General features: G+C 46.1%; 3 protein-coding genes across 4 annotated transcripts in view; 2 read left to right on the top strand and 1 right to left on the bottom strand.

The window, feature by feature from the left end:
- Window positions 1-17,534, top strand: LOC120370657 (uncharacterized protein C1orf112-like). The gene is made up of 8 exons (XM_039485701.1): window positions 1-497; window positions 3,668-3,772; window positions 4,740-4,880; window positions 6,065-6,227; window positions 6,523-6,607; window positions 8,497-8,561; window positions 16,254-16,402; window positions 17,441-17,534. Exons 1-7 carry the CDS (start codon window positions 432-434, stop codon window positions 16,283-16,285), a joined length of 657 nt encoding a protein of 218 aa, XP_039341635.1. The 5' UTR covers window positions 1-431; the 3' UTR covers window positions 16,286-16,402; window positions 17,441-17,534.
- LOC120370656 (E-selectin-like) overlaps window positions 13,294-19,409 on the bottom strand; it is a 19,123-nt gene continuing 13,007 nt past the window's right edge. The window contains exon 8 of the mRNA XM_039485699.1: window positions 13,294-13,376. Within this exon, the coding sequence (XP_039341633.1) occupies window positions 13,321-13,376 (56 nt within the window). The 3' untranslated portion in view covers window positions 13,294-13,320. The remainder of the gene's footprint in view (window positions 13,377-19,409) is intronic.
- LOC120370659 (uncharacterized protein C1orf112-like) overlaps window positions 17,441-19,409 on the top strand; it is a 23,312-nt gene continuing 21,343 nt past the window's right edge. For both annotated transcript variants that reach the window (XM_039485703.1, XM_039485704.1), the window contains exon 1: window positions 17,441-17,570. In XM_039485703.1, coding sequence (XP_039341637.1) covers window positions 17,519-17,570 — 52 coding nt within the window. In that variant the 5' untranslated portion in view covers window positions 17,441-17,518. The remainder of the gene's footprint in view (window positions 17,571-19,409) is intronic.

Raw genomic sequence — 19,409 nt, 5'->3', positions numbered from 1 at the left:
CCTCCCGGGGCAGGAGCTCAGGGGCCGGGCAGGAGGGTCCTGTGGGCCGGATGTGGCCGGCGGGCCGTAGTTTGCCCACCTCTGTTCTAGTCAATGTGGCCTGGTATCCTATCTATATTATATAGTGCTGTATATCAGACTGTTGCTTCCTGGGAAGGTAAAGATCCCTACATTCATGCACCTCTCCAAATGGGCATTGTTATGGGGGTGGGATTCCTTCCTTCCTTCCCTTCCTCTCAGGCTATCAATTTTATTTGTTAGGGTCACTATCCCCTTTTACCATCAGAAAGAATACTTGTGCAGTTGCAAGTATTTTTATTATAGCGGTAGTGGTATGTTTTTGATCATTTTATGGTGTTCTCCTTTACTGCAAATATTTTGCTGTAGATTCTGTATATTCAGTAAATATAGTGCTGAAGATTCTGACTGAAATGTTTCTGCCTCATATCAACCTTTCAGAATTAGAGCAAACCTTTTTCTCAAAAGTGTTACCCAAGGTATGATGTCTTCCGTAATGTGAAGAATCAAACATCAATACAATACTAAAAACCTGGTTACTACTGTCCCTGCCAGCAGGTATATGGGATCTTGGGGAACAATTACTGCACTGGTGGGGTGCAAAATAAACTTTATTAATAAAATGCAAAAACAGGGAAAATTCAATAGTGAGGGGTATGGGGTTTATTAAGGTAGACAATTGGGGAGTGGTTTCTTTTGGTGAACAGTATAGAGGGTTTCAATAGTGGGGTACAATACAGTGGGGTACAATACAGTTGGTAAACAATTAACACTGAAGTATAAAAGTAACAGGTAGCTAACAATTTCTATGTAAAAAGGTGTGTCACAGCAGCATATAACCAACTAACAGTTATGGAAAAATGTTAAATAACAAACAATTTTAGGTAAAATGTGTCACAGTGGTGTAAATGTAGAATGTGAGGTGTATCAGAGAGGAAAAAGTAACCAATGGGGTTTTGTGCTAGACTTCAGCAATACAATTGAAGTTTGACAGTAGGAGCACAGACACACAGAGAACAAGCAGGCTAGGAAGACACAGAGAACAAACAGGCTGTAAGTTTAAGCAGCAAGGGGTTTGGGAAGTTCAGAGGGTGATGCAGATGTGGGGGAAAAAGCAGCAAAAACCTTATCTACTAACTTAATCAAACGTATATAAAATGACAATCAGCTTATACAAAGTAACAAAACAGATATAGAATACAACCAGGCAATGGCTTTTTAAATCTATCTTAACCAATGACTAGGCAAAACAACAAATATCACAATTCTAAGCAAACTATAACAAGCAGCTATATGGAGCAACAAAACAACGAACTATAGCAAGGCAGGTGAGACTTACAAGCTTTACAATCTTAACAAACTATGACTTATCAAACTAAGAAAGAAAAAACAAAACCTATGGTGCACCTTATGCTATGGGGAAGTTACAGAGGGCAGAATAGTATGTGCCCAGAATACAGCTCCCAAGGCAGCCCCCAAGGAAGCTAAGGGATGGTGGCTGCAGCAGTGGATACAGCTGAAAGCAGTGAGCCCGAGGCAAAGCCCACAGGAGCAGAGCTTAGCAGTGGCACAAACTTATTTTTTAGAGTTTAAGAGAGGTTTTAAGACACAGACCAAGGTTTAGCTTGAGTCTGTGTGCTGGGGAGACAGAGCCAGCAGCTAAAATAATAAAATAAAAGTATAGAAAGTTTCACAGAGGGATTCTTACCAGCCCCCAAGGCAGCAGCAGAGGATGCAGAGAGGACTCAATTCGTTCACAATAATCAGGAGATCTCCAGGCAAAATTCATTGTTCGTGGGAAGGGAGTTTAAAAACGGGGGTACGCTCAAAAATAAAACGAGAGCGGAGAAAGGAACCCCCAGAACCCCTGGCTGATCAGACCAGGCAGCAATGCAGGAATCTTTCTGCAGTTTGATCAGAAAATGTCTGGTTATAAGGACAGACTCAGGCAGCTTCCCGCCAGTAACTCTGATTGGTTCCCCTTCTTACAGGCAGGGAAAAAACTGCAGGTAACCACAGAGGCAAGTCTAGACAGAGTCCTGTGCAATAGGTGACTCAAAAGCACATGAGGTCTATGACTCATGCCCAGGATCTTAAAAAACACAATAGGTCTTGCAGCTCTGGACATTGCCTACCCTACACCAAACCCAGGTTTAACAAGGTGATAACAGGACTAACCCTTTGAACAGGGCAGTGGTCCCACTTAGCACAAGTGGCCATCCCTTTGAGAAGGGTAATGGCTCATGTTAAACAACTTAAGGGGCCCTCCTTTTGAGAAGGGCAGAGGCCCTGGTAAACAACTTAACAGCCAGGGAAGGGCGGCCACAGGAGGAGAACAAAGACAAAATGGAGTAAGGGGACAGCTGTAAGAAACAAAATGGAGCTGTAACAGACAACTACAAGGTCTGTAGTAGTTTGTATGATAGAATTCTTGTTTTGAAATCAAGCTAATGTTTGAAATACGTTCCCTTTCACTCTAAAATGATCTCATGATTTTATATCCTGAGTCCTGCTCCTGTGATTTTTATTGTTGGTTTCAATGGCTGGAAGAGTGGGCCAATGATGTTATGTATGATGGAGTCAATAATAAAGTGAATTTTAAAAGCCTGTTTTGAGAAAAATTGACCTATTAAAACAGACGATAAGCAACTGCAGAATTACATTATTATGATTATTATTATAATTTGAGGGTGCTTCTTTGGCTAAATAAATTGCAAGGCCCAAGACCAAAGTATTTTTAGCAAATAATCTATAAGGCCAAATTAACCTAGGATATGGTCAGTCCTGACAACATGAAATACTCCCTTTTTATTATAGCTATACTGAAATTCTTAAATTAAATATTCACATTTTAAATGGAATAGAAGAGACTACAATAGGGGTTGCCTAGCTCCCATTGTCTGTAGGGGTTTAATTTCCTAGAACCCTTGCTTGTAGACAACAGGAAGTCTGTACGGGCGCCTGGTCAGTTCCTACTCCAATATTAATCATCCTCAACAGATTTTCAGAGCATAGAAAGAAACTGGTTCATAATGTGCATATCCTAAACCTTTGTAATTTCACCACATCAGCGATGCAAAGTTCTATATCTGCTTGGAAAGAACTGCTTATATCTTTCTAATTCCATGACTAACAATGCTAAGGCATCAAGACCAACCAAAAGAAAAACAAATCTTCAAAATGGCATGACCTCCAAACCTTTTCAGAATAATAAACTGCCTTTAAAACAAAACAAAACTCTCTATCACCAAAATGATTGATTTGAACCAAACTTAAGAAAAGTCTGTGCTAGGGTATGATGTAATTTTTATATAAAATTTGTAGTAATGTGAATATTGGTTAAAGTTGGAGTTGGAGGTTAAATGGGAAGCTCCTTTAAACTAACTGTAGAGAGACTCATTTCTGTGTAATTACAGAATGCATGATATCTGCCCTCATCTTAAATAGAAGTGTGACCTATGGAAACTGCAGGTTCTGACATGCAATACTTCTTGCTTCAAACAGCTAGGCTATGAAGCATAAGTGTCTGCATTCCACACCTCCATACCAAAGATAAAAGTGGATGTATGATGGGTGCCCTGGTTTTATACTGGGCATATGTTGGAGTCTAATAATACCAGTTTTATTTTAATTTGCTTTATTCTGACAGGCAATACAATTATTTGATGATTTGTTGTATGAATTATCTAGTCAAGCCAAAGGACTAACCAGCCAGAACACAGAATTATGCAAAGCGGTGAGGAATGTTTTACAGGTAAGTCTATTGAAATGAGCTGTAAGAGCAGTGGTTAGGTGATTATATGTTTTTTACCAAAACCGTGGAGAGATTTGTGAAGTGTTTGTGCCAGTAACAGCTGAATGTAAAATTCCATTCTGGATTTGTCATAGTGCAACTAGTTTGAATATGTCAGGCAGTGTCCATATATTTCTGTTGATAAAGGGTAGTTCAGCATGTGTATAAATACTTTCAGGATTGGGGCTTTAGATTGTTAGTCTTGATTTTCATCATGTTGCATTGTGAGGTTTCATGTTTATCTGTCATTGACTCTATATGATATTCCATCATCAGTCATAAAGATTCTGCTGGCCAGATTCTGCCCTTCATGACACACATGCAGTTCCATTGTATTAATTATTGTTATAAAAGTGTAACTGAGGCTAAAATTTAGCCTGCAATTGGATTTGAGTTAAAAATTTGATAGATCATGTGTAAGCCAAAATAGAATCAATTTTTTTCTCCAAGATCTGGATTGGGTCAGCAGTGCTAACAGGAATAATTAGTAGTAAAAAAAGAAAAAAAAGCAAGCAGATGTTGTTCTAAATGCTCTCAAGGAGCAGAGCCAGTATTTAGGAAGGTGCCATTTTTTTCATAATCACTTTTTAGGGTATAACTGTGCTTTGAAAGCTCTGTTAGTTGATACTGTCAATCTTGAAATAATAAATAGCTGATAAGCAGCAGACAATACAAACATGATTCTCATGTAAAGAGAATATGACATCACAGAAAAGCTGTGGTCTGAAACTGCTGCTGTCTTTTTTACAGAGCTTCATTCATCTTTCTGGCTTCCTAATACTTTTCCGTTTGCTAATGTCCTAAAAGACAGAGAACAGTTTAGCCAAATGCACAAGGGAAGAGCTGCTTTACAATTTTTGCTTTTGAATTAACCGCTGCAGTGTATTGTTATAGATTGTGCCTTCAGTGATGATGATCTCACTTGCAGACTATGGTGCAGCTGCTGGAAACTCTGACGGGTTGTGTGCGACATATCTGTACCCTGCAGGAGCCTGTGCCTCTAGAGAGTATCCGTAGCCTTCCCTCTTCCATTCTATATGTAATCAAAAACACATTTATGCATTGCAAGGTAGGTCTCTGGATTAACAGGAGAAAAAACTATTCTAGATCTAGTTATAGAGCATTTAAAAAAAATCCTTTGAGATGTGATTTTGCTTTGAAAAGTTACTTTTGTGGCTTTCCATATTTGTTGTCTCAATACTGGATCAAATGTGCTCAGTTTACAAGTATGACGATGGCTTTTCCAACTGCCAGCTCTGCAAACTCAGCGTGGCCTCTGAAAGCCAAGCTCAGTTATTTCCATCTTGTGCATTATTACCAATAATAAAGGTGGTTCTGGTGAAATTCATACTGTAAAATGAGAAGGGATCATTAGATTATCTAGTCTGATCTGTATACCACAGGCCATTACACTTCGCCTGGTTACTCCTGTATTGTGCCCAATAAGTTGTTTAACTAATTAGGCCCTCATTGACACCCGTGCAAGCCCATTGTCTTCAGTGGGTTTGCAGAGGTGTAAGTGATTATGGATGTGTTAATATTAACCCTATGATTCAGTGCAAATTTCAAGGCAGATTTGTGATTGGGATTAAATACTTTGCGTTATGTATAAAAACATGTTGGTGTCACATTTTACAGCACCTGCAGATGGAGGAAAACTGATTGTTGTGCTTGAAACCTTTCCTGCTGTAAGCAGTGCCAGTATCAGAAGACGTAATAATTTGTCATCCATCCTACTGGCATCAATTTCCCTTTTGAGCTTGTCTTCCTTGCTTATTAGAACCTTTAAATACTTATGGAGCCAGATTACACAGTGAGACCTCGCTAAGGACTTCTCCTCCAGTAGGCAATCTGTTATTAAGAAACACTTTAAAGTACTGGGAAACTTTTGGGATACAACTATGTTTATCATGAAGTATGGTCCTAGATTTTGGTAGAAATCTGATTTTAGAGTCATGCATCAAGGGTCTGATCCAAAGTTCAGTTAAATCAGTAGAAAGACTCTTGCTAATTGACTGGTCTTTGGATCAGGCCCTAAGTGAGTAGGATTTTGTAGTTCATGCATAGTAACCACAGATGGTTATTTAAAGTCTACAGCTCTTGCTGGTTGTGTGAGTTGAAGTAGATTTTGTATTCCTTGATTCTGCGCCCACTGACATTTGTAACAAAAATCTCATTGATTTCAGCAGAAGCAACATCAAGTCTTGATTCTCAGACATTTTCTAACTCTCCCTAATCCCACATTTCCTACAGGACAGCGAGTCACTGTACAGTGGGTGCCTGCACTTGATTTCTGGCCTCCTCCAATCTCTGTTTAAAGAGACCTATTCTCTTCAAAAGCAGCTTATGGAGCTGCTTGATATGATCTCTATGGAATCCGCTTCTGCTGAGGACAGTATTGTAGATATGGTGTCAGGTGTGTATATGAAAGATGTTTCTTTATCCTGCCCAGCCCCCCGTTGTCTACAGACGGTGGGCCTGATCCCCCAAAATGCAGAGCACTTCCTGCTAGACGTTGAGCACCCTCAATTCCTGTTGCCTTCAGTGGGAGTTAAGGGCGTTCAGCACCTGATAATTGGTCAGTTTTCGAGAACTGGAAGGGGTTTTGCAAATGCAGTGATGTGACAGCTGTGTTTGGTTTTTTTTCAGGCATTGCATATACAGGTCCATTTAAATTCAGTGTTTGTTTGCTCTTACTGTTCCCTCTGCAGTGATCCACACTGTGCTGGAGATCTGCTCTATCATTTCCAACATGGACCATGCCCTTCATGCCAACACATGGAAGTTCATAATCAAGTATGTTTTAATACTTTGAAGGTTGCTGTTGTGTATCGCAAGTGTACTGTTTTATAACTTGTTTAAAGCTAGGCTTTTCAAAAGTGCCTATGGGAGGTGGGGTCCTGATTCCCACTAAAGTTCAACTAGTAATGCATTCTCAGTGGAAAAAGTTATAAGCCTTGTCTTAGAAAGTGAAACACTCTTAGATCTTTTTTATAATGTGTTAAGGAAATAAATTCTAAATACAATATTATGATTTAAATGTTCCCCAAGGGTCTGAATTGAAATTCCACTGATATTGTTGGATTAGATTCTGTCACCTTGTTGACACATCCTGTATCCCTTCTGTGCTTCAATAAATAGTCACAATAGGATTAGAGTTGTTCTGTCTCTGAGTTCCTTGGCATTTGTCAGAACACTGCGGCATTAGTGCACTCAGAAACCATGGTGATGGGTGCAGTGTAGGAGCCTAGACAGAGTAGAGTAGGGTCTGTGGAATAGTGCTCATTATGACCTGTTGTCTCTTGATTTGCCACTAGGAGGATGAATTTGATAGCATGAGAGGCAGTATGGTCTGGTGCAGTGGTTTTCAACCTGTTGCCCGCAGACCCATGGGGGTCCACAGACTATGTCTAAGATTTCGAAAGTGGGTCCATGTCTCCATTCAAAAATGTTTAGGGGTCTGCAAATGAAAAAAGGTTGAAAACCACTGTTCTAATGGATTAAGTACAGGACTGAGAATAAAGGATTCCTTCATTCAAGCCCTGTCTCTGAGTCTTTGGCTTTGGTCAAGCCATTTAACTGTTGTGCCATAATTTCCGTGACGGTGTGAGAGAGAAACAGGTTCACCAGTGGCTTTGGGGCCTAGTGATCTCGACCCTCAACTTACTTGAACAACTGCCCATTGCAACATTTGTCTAGATGTTGGCAACTGTCCATATCACCAGCACAAATAGTTGGATTCCATTTCTGCAGCAGGAGGCTGGAGGTGGGGTGATACCTGAAGATCTCAATCACTGTCCAACATCTTTTTATAAAATAGGTTAGTTAAGTTTGGGATGTAGCCAAGAGAATCCCCTTCCTAACTCTCCCCACAAATCCTCTGGCTAGTCTTGTGCAGCAGTGTAATAATGGTGAACAGGAATCAGTTACATATGGAGATGGGTGGAGAAAAATTGTTACACAGAAAAAGGTGTAAGGCTGTCTCTGAATGTGTGAGTTCTGGTGTTCCATTGCTCTTAAAAAAGACCTTAAACTCCCTCTTAAAGCAAATGTGAGCAGGAGATTTAAAAATAAATAATCTGGCTGGACTCTTTTTCTCCTGGGATTTTCTGCAAGCTCCTATCACTTACCTAGGGATAACTACAGAAAACCACTTTCCTCTTTCCTACTCTTTCTCTCTGTCCTTTCCTTCTCCCCCCACCTCTTTCTTCTGATATTCTTATTTTAACCTCTTGGTACCCATTTTAGTAACACACCAAATAGCAATAACAAATGCAGAGTAGATAATGAGGTATATAATCAGCTTGTCTGTTGTGTTAATGTCAGTTATCTTTTTGTTTATGCATGGGATAGAATCAATAGTCTTTAAAATATGTGAAGAGTGCATTTTTGTTTGTTTGTGATTGACTGTGGTTATTGCTCCTGTAAAAGAAGATTAAGAAAACCCTTAGCTTATTAATTTAGCTTCCTAAAGAGGAGAAACACATGATAATTTTACTTGATAATTTGTCATGTGTTGCGCATTTTGCATTTCTTTTGCACTATGCATCAGAGCAGGCTACAACTTTTAAAAATTAGACTTCATAATAAAGCATTTCACAAATAAATTCAAGTAAGCAGAAGAAAAATATATTTAATCGTTATTTCATTTTGAAAATACCATTCAAAATTGTTGGCTTTTGCAGGAATTTATTCCTTTCCTCTCTGATTCCTGCTGTCAATTACACCAGCTGTATCTTCAGATATATAGGTAAGTGAACCACAAAGAATAGCTCTTTGATTCCACTGCAGGGCCATCTCTGTATCAGCTCTGAAAGTGTCTGTTGTAGTTACAGCAGTTCCAAATGTTACAAGACTTGCAAAAATAAGAGATCGCAGCAGTGACTCTCTGATTTGTTATATGTAGAATAGCTTTGGTGTATGGCAGTGCAGTGAGTCGGTGTGGCTCCCCACATGCCCAGCAGAGGGAGCTTCCTCCCAGACACCCAAGTGGGCAGAGCTACCACCACCTGTCCCCGCCCCCCGGAAGCCTGAGCTCATTGACTATTTGCTGCTCACCCCTGCTTCACAGGGCTGGAGCGCATTGACTAATTGCTGCTCACCCCTGCTTCAGAGGGCCTGAGCTCATTGACTAATTGCTGCTCCCCTGCTTCAAAGGGCTGGAGCTCATTGACTAATTGCTGCTCTCCCCTGCTTCACAGGGCCTGAGCTTAGTGACTGTTTGCTGCTCAATCCCTGCAGCCAAGGGCCTGAGCTTATTGTTCTGCACTGCCGCTCAGCCCCTGTACCGAAGGGCCTGAGCGTTCTAATACTGTTTCCTGTCGCTCAGCCAGCTAGAGGAGACAAGGAGCGAGTCGGTGTGGCTCCCCTCCTGCCGACAGGAGGGTCGAGCCCCGGCGCAACCGATTACACTGGTGCCTTCTCTGAGGAGACGAACTCCTGCCCTGTGAGAAAGGGCTAGGAAGGGGAGCGGTGATTGCCTACCCCTCCCCAGACTGGAATGGATATGGAGCGTTTAATCCAGCTGCACGTGGAGAGTCAAGAGCGGCAGCAGGCCACTCAATTGCAGCAGCAGCAGCAGCAGCAGGCTGCCCAACGCGAGCAACAGCAACAGCGGGATGCCGCCCACCTCCGGCTACAACAGGAGCTGCATGCGGCCCAGCTGGAACAACAGCAGCAGTTGCTACAGCAGCTGGGGAACCAGATGCAACAGCTGCTGGTTACACTCCATCGCCCCGCGGAGGGACCCGCCGGTGAGGGGACGGGGCCACCCCGGATAGCGGCCCCCCTCCGATTGACCAAGATGGGCCCGGACGATGATCCCAAGGCCTTCCTGGTCACCTTCGAGCGCGTGGCCCTCGTCGCAGGGTGGACCCGAGACCAGTGGGCTACGCTGTTAGCCCCATATTTGACCGGGTCAGCCCAGACGGCTTATCGCGGCCTAGCGACGGAGGACGCCCGGGACTATGACCGAGTAAAAGCCGCGATATTATACGCGCTGGACGTCAGCCCCGAGACTTTCAGACAACGATTCCAGAACCAGAGCTATTCACAGGGCGCTCGGCCGCGGGCAGTGGCCCAGACGTTAAAGGAGGCCTGCCGACGGTGGCTACAGCCTGACGTCCGGATGGCGGAGGAAGTAACCGAGCAGGTCGTCTTAGAACAATTTATCCACACCCTGCCCTCCCGAGGAAGGGCCGGGGTGCTCCGCCACCAGCCGGCGATGCTTGCTGCAGCTGTGTCGCTCATGGAGGACTTCCTCGCCGCCGAGACTGCGATGGGCCCCACCCTTCCACGTCCCAGCGCAAGGCCTGAAGCCGCCCGCATGGAGAAAAAGGGGAACACCCCGAGCGAGGCGCGGCACTCAGGCCGCGGGCTTAGCTCACACCCGGAGTCTCGGGCCCGGTGTCTGGAAGCAGCCCCCCGAACTGGACTAACGGGCCCTCGCCAAGGAACCCCGGGGATCCGACGAAGCCTACCAACCCAGCTGAAGTTGGTCCCTTGGTCCGTTAAAATTTCCCTAGGGAGCCCTACTCTCGCGAAGATCTTTACTAACTCCCCGGCAATAGCCCGGGCCGTAGTGCTTCGCAGTGGGATGGCCTCGGGAAACCGGGTGGCGTAGTCCACAAGTACCAGAACGTACTGGAATCCGGTCGCACTTTTCGGTAGGGGCCCCACGAGGTCCATGGCAACCCTTTCAAAGGGTATCTCCACCAGGGGCATCGGGACCAGGGGCGCTCGAGGCACCCCCGGCGGAGCAGCGAGCTGGCGCTCCGGGCATGAGCCGCAATACTTCTTGACGTCTTGATAGCTCCCCGGCCAGAAGAATCGTCCCAGGATCCGCGCCAGGGTCTTTTCCTGTCCCGGGTGCCCGGCGGCCGGCACATCATGGGCTAATTTCATTACGGCCCGCCGGTGACACTGGGGAACTAGCAGCTGAGTCTGCGGTTCCCGGGTGCGGGGATCCTGGTCCATCCGGTAGAGGCGGTCCCGGCGTAGTTCGAAGTGTGGCCATTGGGCAGCTCGCTGGGGATCAAGGACTGCCCCATCCACCCGCCGTGAGTTGCTCGTAACAGCGGCTGAGCGTGGGGTCTGCCCGTTGGTCCCGGCAGAAGTTGGTGTAGAGGCGGGGTTCACGGGTGGGCTCTGGCCGTCTCTCTGCTACGTCTGTAGCTTCTGCCTCATCCTCCGTGACGTCCCTGGTGGGCTCGGGCAGGGGCTCCCAGGGTTCCGCTTCTAAGGCCGGCGTGGCTCGAAGGACTTCTTCGAAGGCGGGCCAGTCCCGACCGAGGATAACGGGGTAAGCTAGGCGGGGGGCTAGGCCAACTGTCAAGCTCTGGGTGACCCCCGCGATCGTCAGGGAAACTCGGGCGCTGGGATAAGGCCGGACATCCCCGTGGATGCACTGCAAATGAATCGGCTGTAAGCGGGGGTCCGCCTGGGGTCCCAGGTTCTGCCGGACTAGCGTCTGGCCACAGCCGGAGTCGATCAAGGCCTTGATGGTCCGGCCCCCAACGACCGCTGGGACCGTGAGCTTGGGGTTCAGGGCCGGCCGGGCCTGCTTGTGCCCCGCCCAAACTTGCCCGTAGCTGCAGTCCATGTCGGGGCAATCCCGCTGGAGGTGTCCCATTTTCCCGCAGCCGAAGCAGGGACCGAGCTCAGGCCGTTTACTCTGGGATGCCACTCGGCTCTGACTCCGGGGTGCTAATGAAGGACAGTCCCCGACAGGTGAAGTGGACCCCGGAGTGCGAGACAGCCTTCCGGAGCCTCCAGAGATGCCTCTGCCGGGAGCCGGTCCTGTACAGCCCGGACTTCCATCGAGGGTTCGTCCTACAGACAGATGCCTCCGAGGTAGGGCTGGGGGCGGTCCTGTCCCAGGAGGCGGATGGGCAGGACCCCCGTGCTATACCTGAGTCGCAAACTGTTCCCCCGAGAAAGGAACTACTCGGTGGTAGAAAAGGAGGCGCTCGCTGTCAAATGGGCTTGCAAAGCCCTCCGCTTCTACCTCTTGGGGGCGCCCTTCACCCTGGTCACAGACCGTGCCCCCCTCAGGTGGCTGATGCGGATGAAGGACAATAATGTCCGCATCATGCGTTGGTACTTGGCCTTGCAGCCATATGCTTTTACCATCCTGCATCGGGCTGGCAAGGACCATGTCAACGTGGACTTCCTGTCCCGTATTGGGGGGATGGAAGAGCCTGGCCCCGACAGGCGGGAGCCAGACTTAAGGGGGGGGGGGTAGTGAGTCGGTGTGGCTCCCCTCCTGCCCAGCAGAGGGAGCTCCCTCCCAGACACCCAAGTGGGCGGAGCTACCACCACCTGTCCCCGCCCCCCAGAAGTCAAGAGGCGGGACAGGAAGTAGAAAAGCCGGCAGCCAGAGCTCAGTCAGAGCCCAGCCACCGCCGGGAGCAGACGTGCCGGCGGGAGCTCCTGACTGGGAACCCTCCGGGGCCCGAGGCAGCTGCCCTGACTGGCCGGAGCTTCCTCGCGCCCGGTACGACGAGGAACCCCCGGAGCTTCCCCGTGACCAGTACCCAGAGGGGCCGCTGGAACTCCCCCGCGCCCGGTACGAAGAGGAGCCGCCGGAGCTTCCCCGTCCCTGTTGCTACCCGGCGGAGCCACCTGACCACGCCGGGTCTGACTTCCCGGAGGAGCTGCCGGACCTGCCACCAAGCCCTGGTCCTGAGGAGCCTATGCAGTTAGACTGGCCTGGATCCGGTGCGACCGACGAGGTAGGCCCTGAGGGGGATATGGACAGTAGCCCGGGGGTAGCCGACCCCTGTCAGGCTACAGAAGCAGAGGTCCCGATGTCAGTGTGTTGCGGTCAGGACCCCACTGACCAGCGGCAGTGATAGCCACTGCTAGGACCCCGGGCTGGGACACAGTGGAGTGGGCAGGCCTGTGTCCCCCCTGCCACCCCACTCACGGGAGGCAGTTTTCCCCCTCACCTAGGTAAGGGCCTGGGCCTATACGCCTACTGAACTATTTGCTGCTCGCCCCTGCTTCACAGGGCCTGAGCTCATTGACTAATTGCTGCTCGGCCCTGCTTCACAGGGCCTGAGCTCATTGACTAATTGCTGCTCACCCCTGCTTCAGAGGGCCTGAGCTCATTGGCTTTTTGCTGCTCACCCCTGCTTCAGAGGGCCTGAGCTCATTGGCTTTTTGCTGCTCACCCCTGCTTCACAGGGCTGGAGCTTCGTGACTATTTGCTGCTCAATCCCTGCAGCCAAGGGCCTGAGCTTATTGTTCTGCACTGCCGCTCAGCCCCTGTACCGAAGGGCCTGAGCGTTCTAATACTGTTTCCTGTCGCTCAGCCAGCTAGAGGAGACAAGGAGCGAGTCGGTGTGGCTCCCCTCCTGCCGACAGGAGGGTTGAGCCCCGGCGCAACCGATTATCATGTAATTGAGGGCACATTTTGATGCTGGACTTGGAATTTAAGCCCAGATCCTTCAGTGAGTTGGGTGCAGATGGACACTTGTGCACATTTCATTGCAAGATCACGTTCTTCGTTAATCATTGTTGTTGATGATGCGTTCTCTCTTCTGCATGGGCTGATTTGGCAGGGCTTACAGGAATGAAAGTGTTAAAAACTGAGCTCCTAAGAAGGTGCCATTTTTACATAGTCTCTTCGTAATCTGTTTCTATAATGCTCATCTGTATAGTATCTAAGGGCTTGTCTGCATGGGGAAATTTACTGGTACAATTATACCGCTATAGTTATTAACCATGTTTAGTATGGTAATGCCTAAGGGCCAGCCAAGAATTGGGCCCAATCGTGCTACACACTGTACAAACACCGAGTAGTAGACAGTTCCCACCCAGAAGAGTTTACAATCTAATCCGAGCAGACAGACATGGGGTGGGGGAATAAGTGTCCACGTGGGGAATTATGCTGGTATAATTATGCTGGTAGATGGCCCTGTGTCGAATAGCCCTAAAGTCCTTCCTATACTTCCTACACCTTTATGCCATTGTAGTTTTGAAAAACATGTCTTTGCAACTCTTACTTTCTATACATAAAAGTTTTAACCGAAACACAGAAAACTGCCACACCCACGCCAATTTCAGTGTGGAAATAAAATTCAACATCTACCATTATAAAAAAAAAATCACTCAGGGAGATGCCATTTAAACCTGTTCTTTCTTGGGAGATAGAAATTCAAAACTTAAAAAAACCAAAACAAAACGCCACCCCAAAACACTTTAGGCCTACCTCTTAGGCAGGCCTACACTTAAAATGCTGCATTGGTGCAGCTGCAGCACTTAAGTGAAAATGCTCTTACACTGACAGGACAGCTTCTCCGGTTGGTTCAGTTAATCCGCCTCCCCGAGAGGCAGTAGCTATGTTGATGGGAGAAGTTCTCCTGTCAACATAGTGCTGTCTGCATGGGGGGGTTAGATTGGTATAACTGTTGCTCAGGGTGTAGATTTTTCGCACCCCTGAGAGACGTAGTTATCCCGATACAGGTCTGTAGCGTAGACCTGTTCTTAGACTAGTAGAGTGACCGAATGCACCTTTGCATTCACGCCCTACACACAATTGTAATAATCTTTGTGCAAAATATCATGGTGAAATGTGTGTAGCAACATAATATGTAAAGTAGTGAACATAAGCTGAAATTATGACTGAAATGTTTTTACCAGACAAATCTGGGAAGGAGGTAACCTGTTCCTTAGAGACAACGGACAAGCTAACACCTCTAGCCTGGTGTCATCAAAGTTGACTGGCAAAGAACCCATCAAGTGGCCATTTGGCAGTGAATGGGAGGCAGGAACAGACTGATCTGCGGCAAGGTCTGCACTATGAATTTACATTGGTATAACTACATCACTCGGAGATGTGAAAAATCCACACCCCGGAGCGATGCAGTTAGTTATACACCAGTGTAGACAGAGCCATGTCGATGGGAGAGTTTGTCCTGTCGACATAGATACCGCCTTTTGTGGAGGTGGATTAACTGTGCCGCCGGGAGAAGCTCTCCCGTTGGCGTAGTAGCGTCATCACCAAAGCGCTATAGTGGCGCAGCTGCACTGGTGCAGTGCTTTAAGTGTAGACCTGCTCTGCGTTTTAGCAAGCAACGACATGGAACCTCTTTCACCACGAGATGCCATGTCTCTGTCCTCACAGTGGGAAGGAACTTTATCTAGAGGTAGCCCTCCGGAAAATGCATCTCAAAGGGTGACTGGACTATAAAGATGAGGGGCAAAAACACCCCAGGGATATCTTTCTTTCTCTTCCTGTCTCTCTCTTTCACCTAAGAAGACAAAGGAACCAGCCCTTTGACTTGGTGAGGGCATCGTGACCTGAGAATTTGGTCAGCCCTGATGCTGGGAACTTGGGATAAGGATTTTACCTTGAACCAAGACTAGTTTAGTTTTAGCTACTAGAAAGCATTGTATCTGTATTTCTCTTGTAACCATTTCTGACTTTAATACTTATACTTGTATTCACTTAAAATCTCTCTCTCTGTAGATAGATAAACTTTTTATTTTTTTAACCAAACGTAATCCAGTGTTGTCTGTAAACTGAACTGTTTGGGTAACTCCAGTTAAAGTAGCAAACTGTTGGATAATATCTGAACTGCCCAGGAGAGGCTGGACAGTGCAGAACACACATTTTGGGGACAGTCCAGGACTGCGAGTGTGTTGGGGTCACTGCAAGTAGTAACCAAGTACTGCTGGAAGCCAGTATGTGGCTGGTGTTTGCTGACAAGCTGCTGGTGTCAGAGTTGCTGGACCAGGACTGCAGCTACACGCAGATACTCAGGAGGTGACCTGCCTGCTGTTTGTGAGCGGCCCAGGTTGGGAGCTACAGCAGCAAAGCATTGTGAGGCACCCACATTTGCAGGGCAGGTGGTGACAGAACTCCCCACTGGTCTGGACTGCAACCCAGAATGTGACAAGTAGGTTTTCACTTGATGCCGTCTCCTTCTCTGCTGCTTAATCTCATTCTGTTTTCTCTTTTTTTTTGGTCTCAATCTCTTTTTAATATTTTGTTTTTCACTTTTTCCCCCTAAGTTTTCATTTCCTGCAAAGCAAAATGTCGTTAACCTGTTATCTCTAACCTGCAGGCCAGTATGTTGGTACTCTCATCATCTGGAACAAATTGAACCTACAAATGTTTCCCTTTGAAGTTTTCCGCTCGTGCACCTATTGAGTAAATTCCTCTTTGTGTGCACTTTTACCACTTTTCAGCAGAAGCAGATTGGAGAGTTTTTCTTACTGTGGTTAAATAAATATAGGCCTTCAGTAGTTGGTTTAAAGGCAGAATATAGACACATGCTTACCATTTTAAAAATATTGTTAGATATGAAAATTATGCTTCCCTTTGCTCGTATCGATAGATCTGTTACTCCACAATAATAGTAACTCACATTTTTGTTTCTTCATTCTTCTTTGAAATGCAGTGCTAATGAGTAGCTCTGTATTTTTTTCCCCCAAGCAAATTTCCTCCTAGTCTGTATGCTCCGGTGATTTCAGAGGCCCATCGAGATGAAATAGCCAGGGTTTTTCTGGTGGCACTGGACCCTCTCATTCAGCAGCTTCTTCCCTTCAGGCCTTTTGTGGAGCAGGTATTAAGTGAAAAATTAGGTAGGTTTAAAATATTACTGCCTTTGTTTAATAGTACAGTTGTGCCATCTCTCAGGAATAGAACAAGATGTCTTGACTTTTTGTGCTTCACTCGCTATACAACACTTCTGCATATGTCATAATGTTAGTATCTTATTTCTGTGGAGTAGTTTTAATAATGGATCCTAAGTAATACTTTGAGGTACCAAAGGATCTTCAGCCAATTACAGCATTAGGTGGGGTGAACAATGCACAGCTCATAAAACAACATAAAAGGTTCTTTAACTCTGTGACTGTTATTCTGCCTGCACTGGGAAAATTGCATTAAAACACTGATTTATTATATTGAACAAATCCTATTTTTAGTTAAGATGCCCTTCTGACACAAAACTCGATGCAAATGTGGGCTGGCTGGAAATTTTCTGCCAAAACTGTTTTTTGATGGAAAAATTGGGTTTTTGACCCCTCTCCAAAAATGTCTTTTCTATGGAAATTTTTTTAATCAAAAAATTGGGTTTGCCTGAAAACATGCAAACTATTTCAACCAGAAAATAAAATATCTCTGAAATGCTGGCAGAGTGCATCCTGGGAGTCGTAGTTCAGGTTTCTCAAGCTCCTGTCCTACTCTGTGTGCTATACTGGGCTACCCCAGCTAGCCTTCATCTTCCCTGATGCACACTGAAGCTCTCATCAAGAGGGGAGAGTATAGTGCATCATGGGAAATGTAGTCTGACCACAGAGCCATAAAGGAGAATGGGAGCGTGAGGCACTACAGTAACATTTCTGAATCAAAATTCTTTGTTTTTTGGATAAAATGTTATGATTAGTTATTTTTTGCTGAAAACATGAAATTTTCTCTAGGACTCCACCTCCCCTCCATTTTCCAACCAGCTCCATCTCTGAGTGACTTTTGAGCTTCATTAGCAGCATCAATGTACTTTTCACTCAGTCTTCTATTGTTAATCACTCGCCCTAGCTTAGTTTTGGTTCCATCAAAAATGTGCCCTACAAATGCAAATGTACTTCACATTTAAAAAAAAATAAAAACATTCCCTGCAGATCTTTCTCCTGAGTTACATCTGCCGCAGTGTCATCTTCTGGTTGCCGTAATGGATAAGCTTCCCTCTCAGCCTGAGGATGTGCAGGCTCTCTGGACCACAGGAAGCCAGTTCTCAGAAGAGGTTCCCAGGTAATTTTTGCCTAGAGCAGTCAAGCTGCACAGGCAGACATGGGGGTTCAGGTGCAAGAGGGCCTTCAAGCTAGCAAATTAGTAGCATTAGCAGGCTCTGAGGGCGCACTGTCTGATCCGTGGGCAGATGTGCTGGTGGATGTGATGTAATTCCTCCAGGGTAGACAGTACAAAGCAGAGATGCACTGGTCAGTTGAGGGAAGGGATGGCCTTTGGGCTCATGCAAGGATAGAGGGTCCTCGGGTTGAATTTGTTTTTATCTCCAAAATTGGTCACCTTTCCCTTGTGGAAGCCAGTAAATAATTAACAAGGTTTTGAAGAGATCTTAATGAATGTTAGTTAGCATGAGTTAGGTTAACTGTGACCCTGGTGACGTGAGGAAGCAAGATAATGTAAGACAGAGTGAATTGTGTGAAAGTTATTACGACCTTGCAATGTGCAGTCTTGCAGTCTTGTTTTTCTAGTGAGATAGCAGAAAAGCTTATGTATAAACAAAATGTATTTGTTGCTTTTTACTGTCTGTATTATTGCTAGAAATCGTCTGAAATAATGGTATAAAGGCTTGATGTAATTGTTTACCAGTTGAGAGACCTGTCCAGGACCCTGTGTCCTATGGCACTCTCTCCCTCCATGGTAATTACTGGAGAAATAATAAAGTATTTAATTTTGCTGCATCCAAACAAAAAAGCGAGAACTGAGTTTTTCTTCGACAATTTGGGGGCTCGTCCGGGATGGCAACGCCCACGGACCCACAGACAACTACTACGGATCATTCCCTTTCGAACCCCATGGCGCCACATGAGAGGTATGAGACCTTTTGAAATCTCTATTGGGGTATCGGAGGAGGACTGTCCCTGAGGATGTCTGTCTCTCTGTTGGGCTCACGCCATCTGAACTTATTGACTGTGCAGCAGGATCAGATGCAAAGTGGTATTGGGGAGAGGCCCCAATAAGGTTAGTTTATAGCAGTACTGGGAACTGCTGAGTTGGCCAAGGAAATGCATAAGGTAATGCATAAGGTAATGCATAGGTAAATGCATTAGAATGCACCGGTGCTGAGGGGTTTTTACCGCCTCAAGAGGGGTTGTCATACCGCCTCATGGTATTGGTCCGGACCAGGTAAAGATGCATCATGGTTAAAAAAAAAAAAAAAAAAAAGATAAAAAGGTTGAAAAAGGGTTAAAAAAAAGAAAAAGGAAGAAAAAGAGGCCTTGGTGTGTGTGTGTGTGTACACCAGTGTGAGTGGCTGTTACCGGGTTAGCCCGGTAACTAGTGGATCTTTAGGAGATCCTACCCACGGTGGGCTGACTCAGCCTGGCATAGTCCGGCGAGGAAGCTGCCTGGGTCTAGGGGTGTGTGAACCCATCTTCCCTCCCCTTTCCCTTCCGTGTGGGCTACTGACAGTCTGATCATCTCCTTGGTTTTTGAGCCGCTGGCACGGACAGGACACCCTCTCTGTGTGTAAGTGGAAAATGGGTAAGGGACAGTCTAAATATTCCACCTTACCCCCTAAGGGTGCCCCAGCATATTACATGTACGTACATTATGGTCCTAAAACCTGCAGGTATTTAAATGATTGGAATCTGTACACGCGTGAAAATTCATTTAAACAATGCCCATTAGAAGGTACCTTCAATCTAGATAAGATCATATATCTCAGTGGAGCTTTAATCACAAAGAAAAACCTCTGTCAGCATGTTTGTTTATTTCCCTGTAGCAGGCATGCCATTTACCGAGCGCCCCCTTATGGCCAGAGGTACCTCAGCAGTGCCCTGACTCTGTGCTCCCCCTGGGTCCCTTTAGGAACTCCCCACAGTCTTTCTCAGGATGCCTCCACCC

The sequence above is a fragment of the Mauremys reevesii genome, linkage group 8 (genome assembly GCF_016161935.1).
Source record: "Mauremys reevesii isolate NIE-2019 linkage group 8, ASM1616193v1, whole genome shotgun sequence".
NCBI classification, from domain to species: Eukaryota; Metazoa; Chordata; order Testudines; family Geoemydidae; genus Mauremys; species Mauremys reevesii.
Note: the sequence above shows the minus strand (reverse complement) of the source record. Positions and strands in the feature narration are given on the sequence as shown.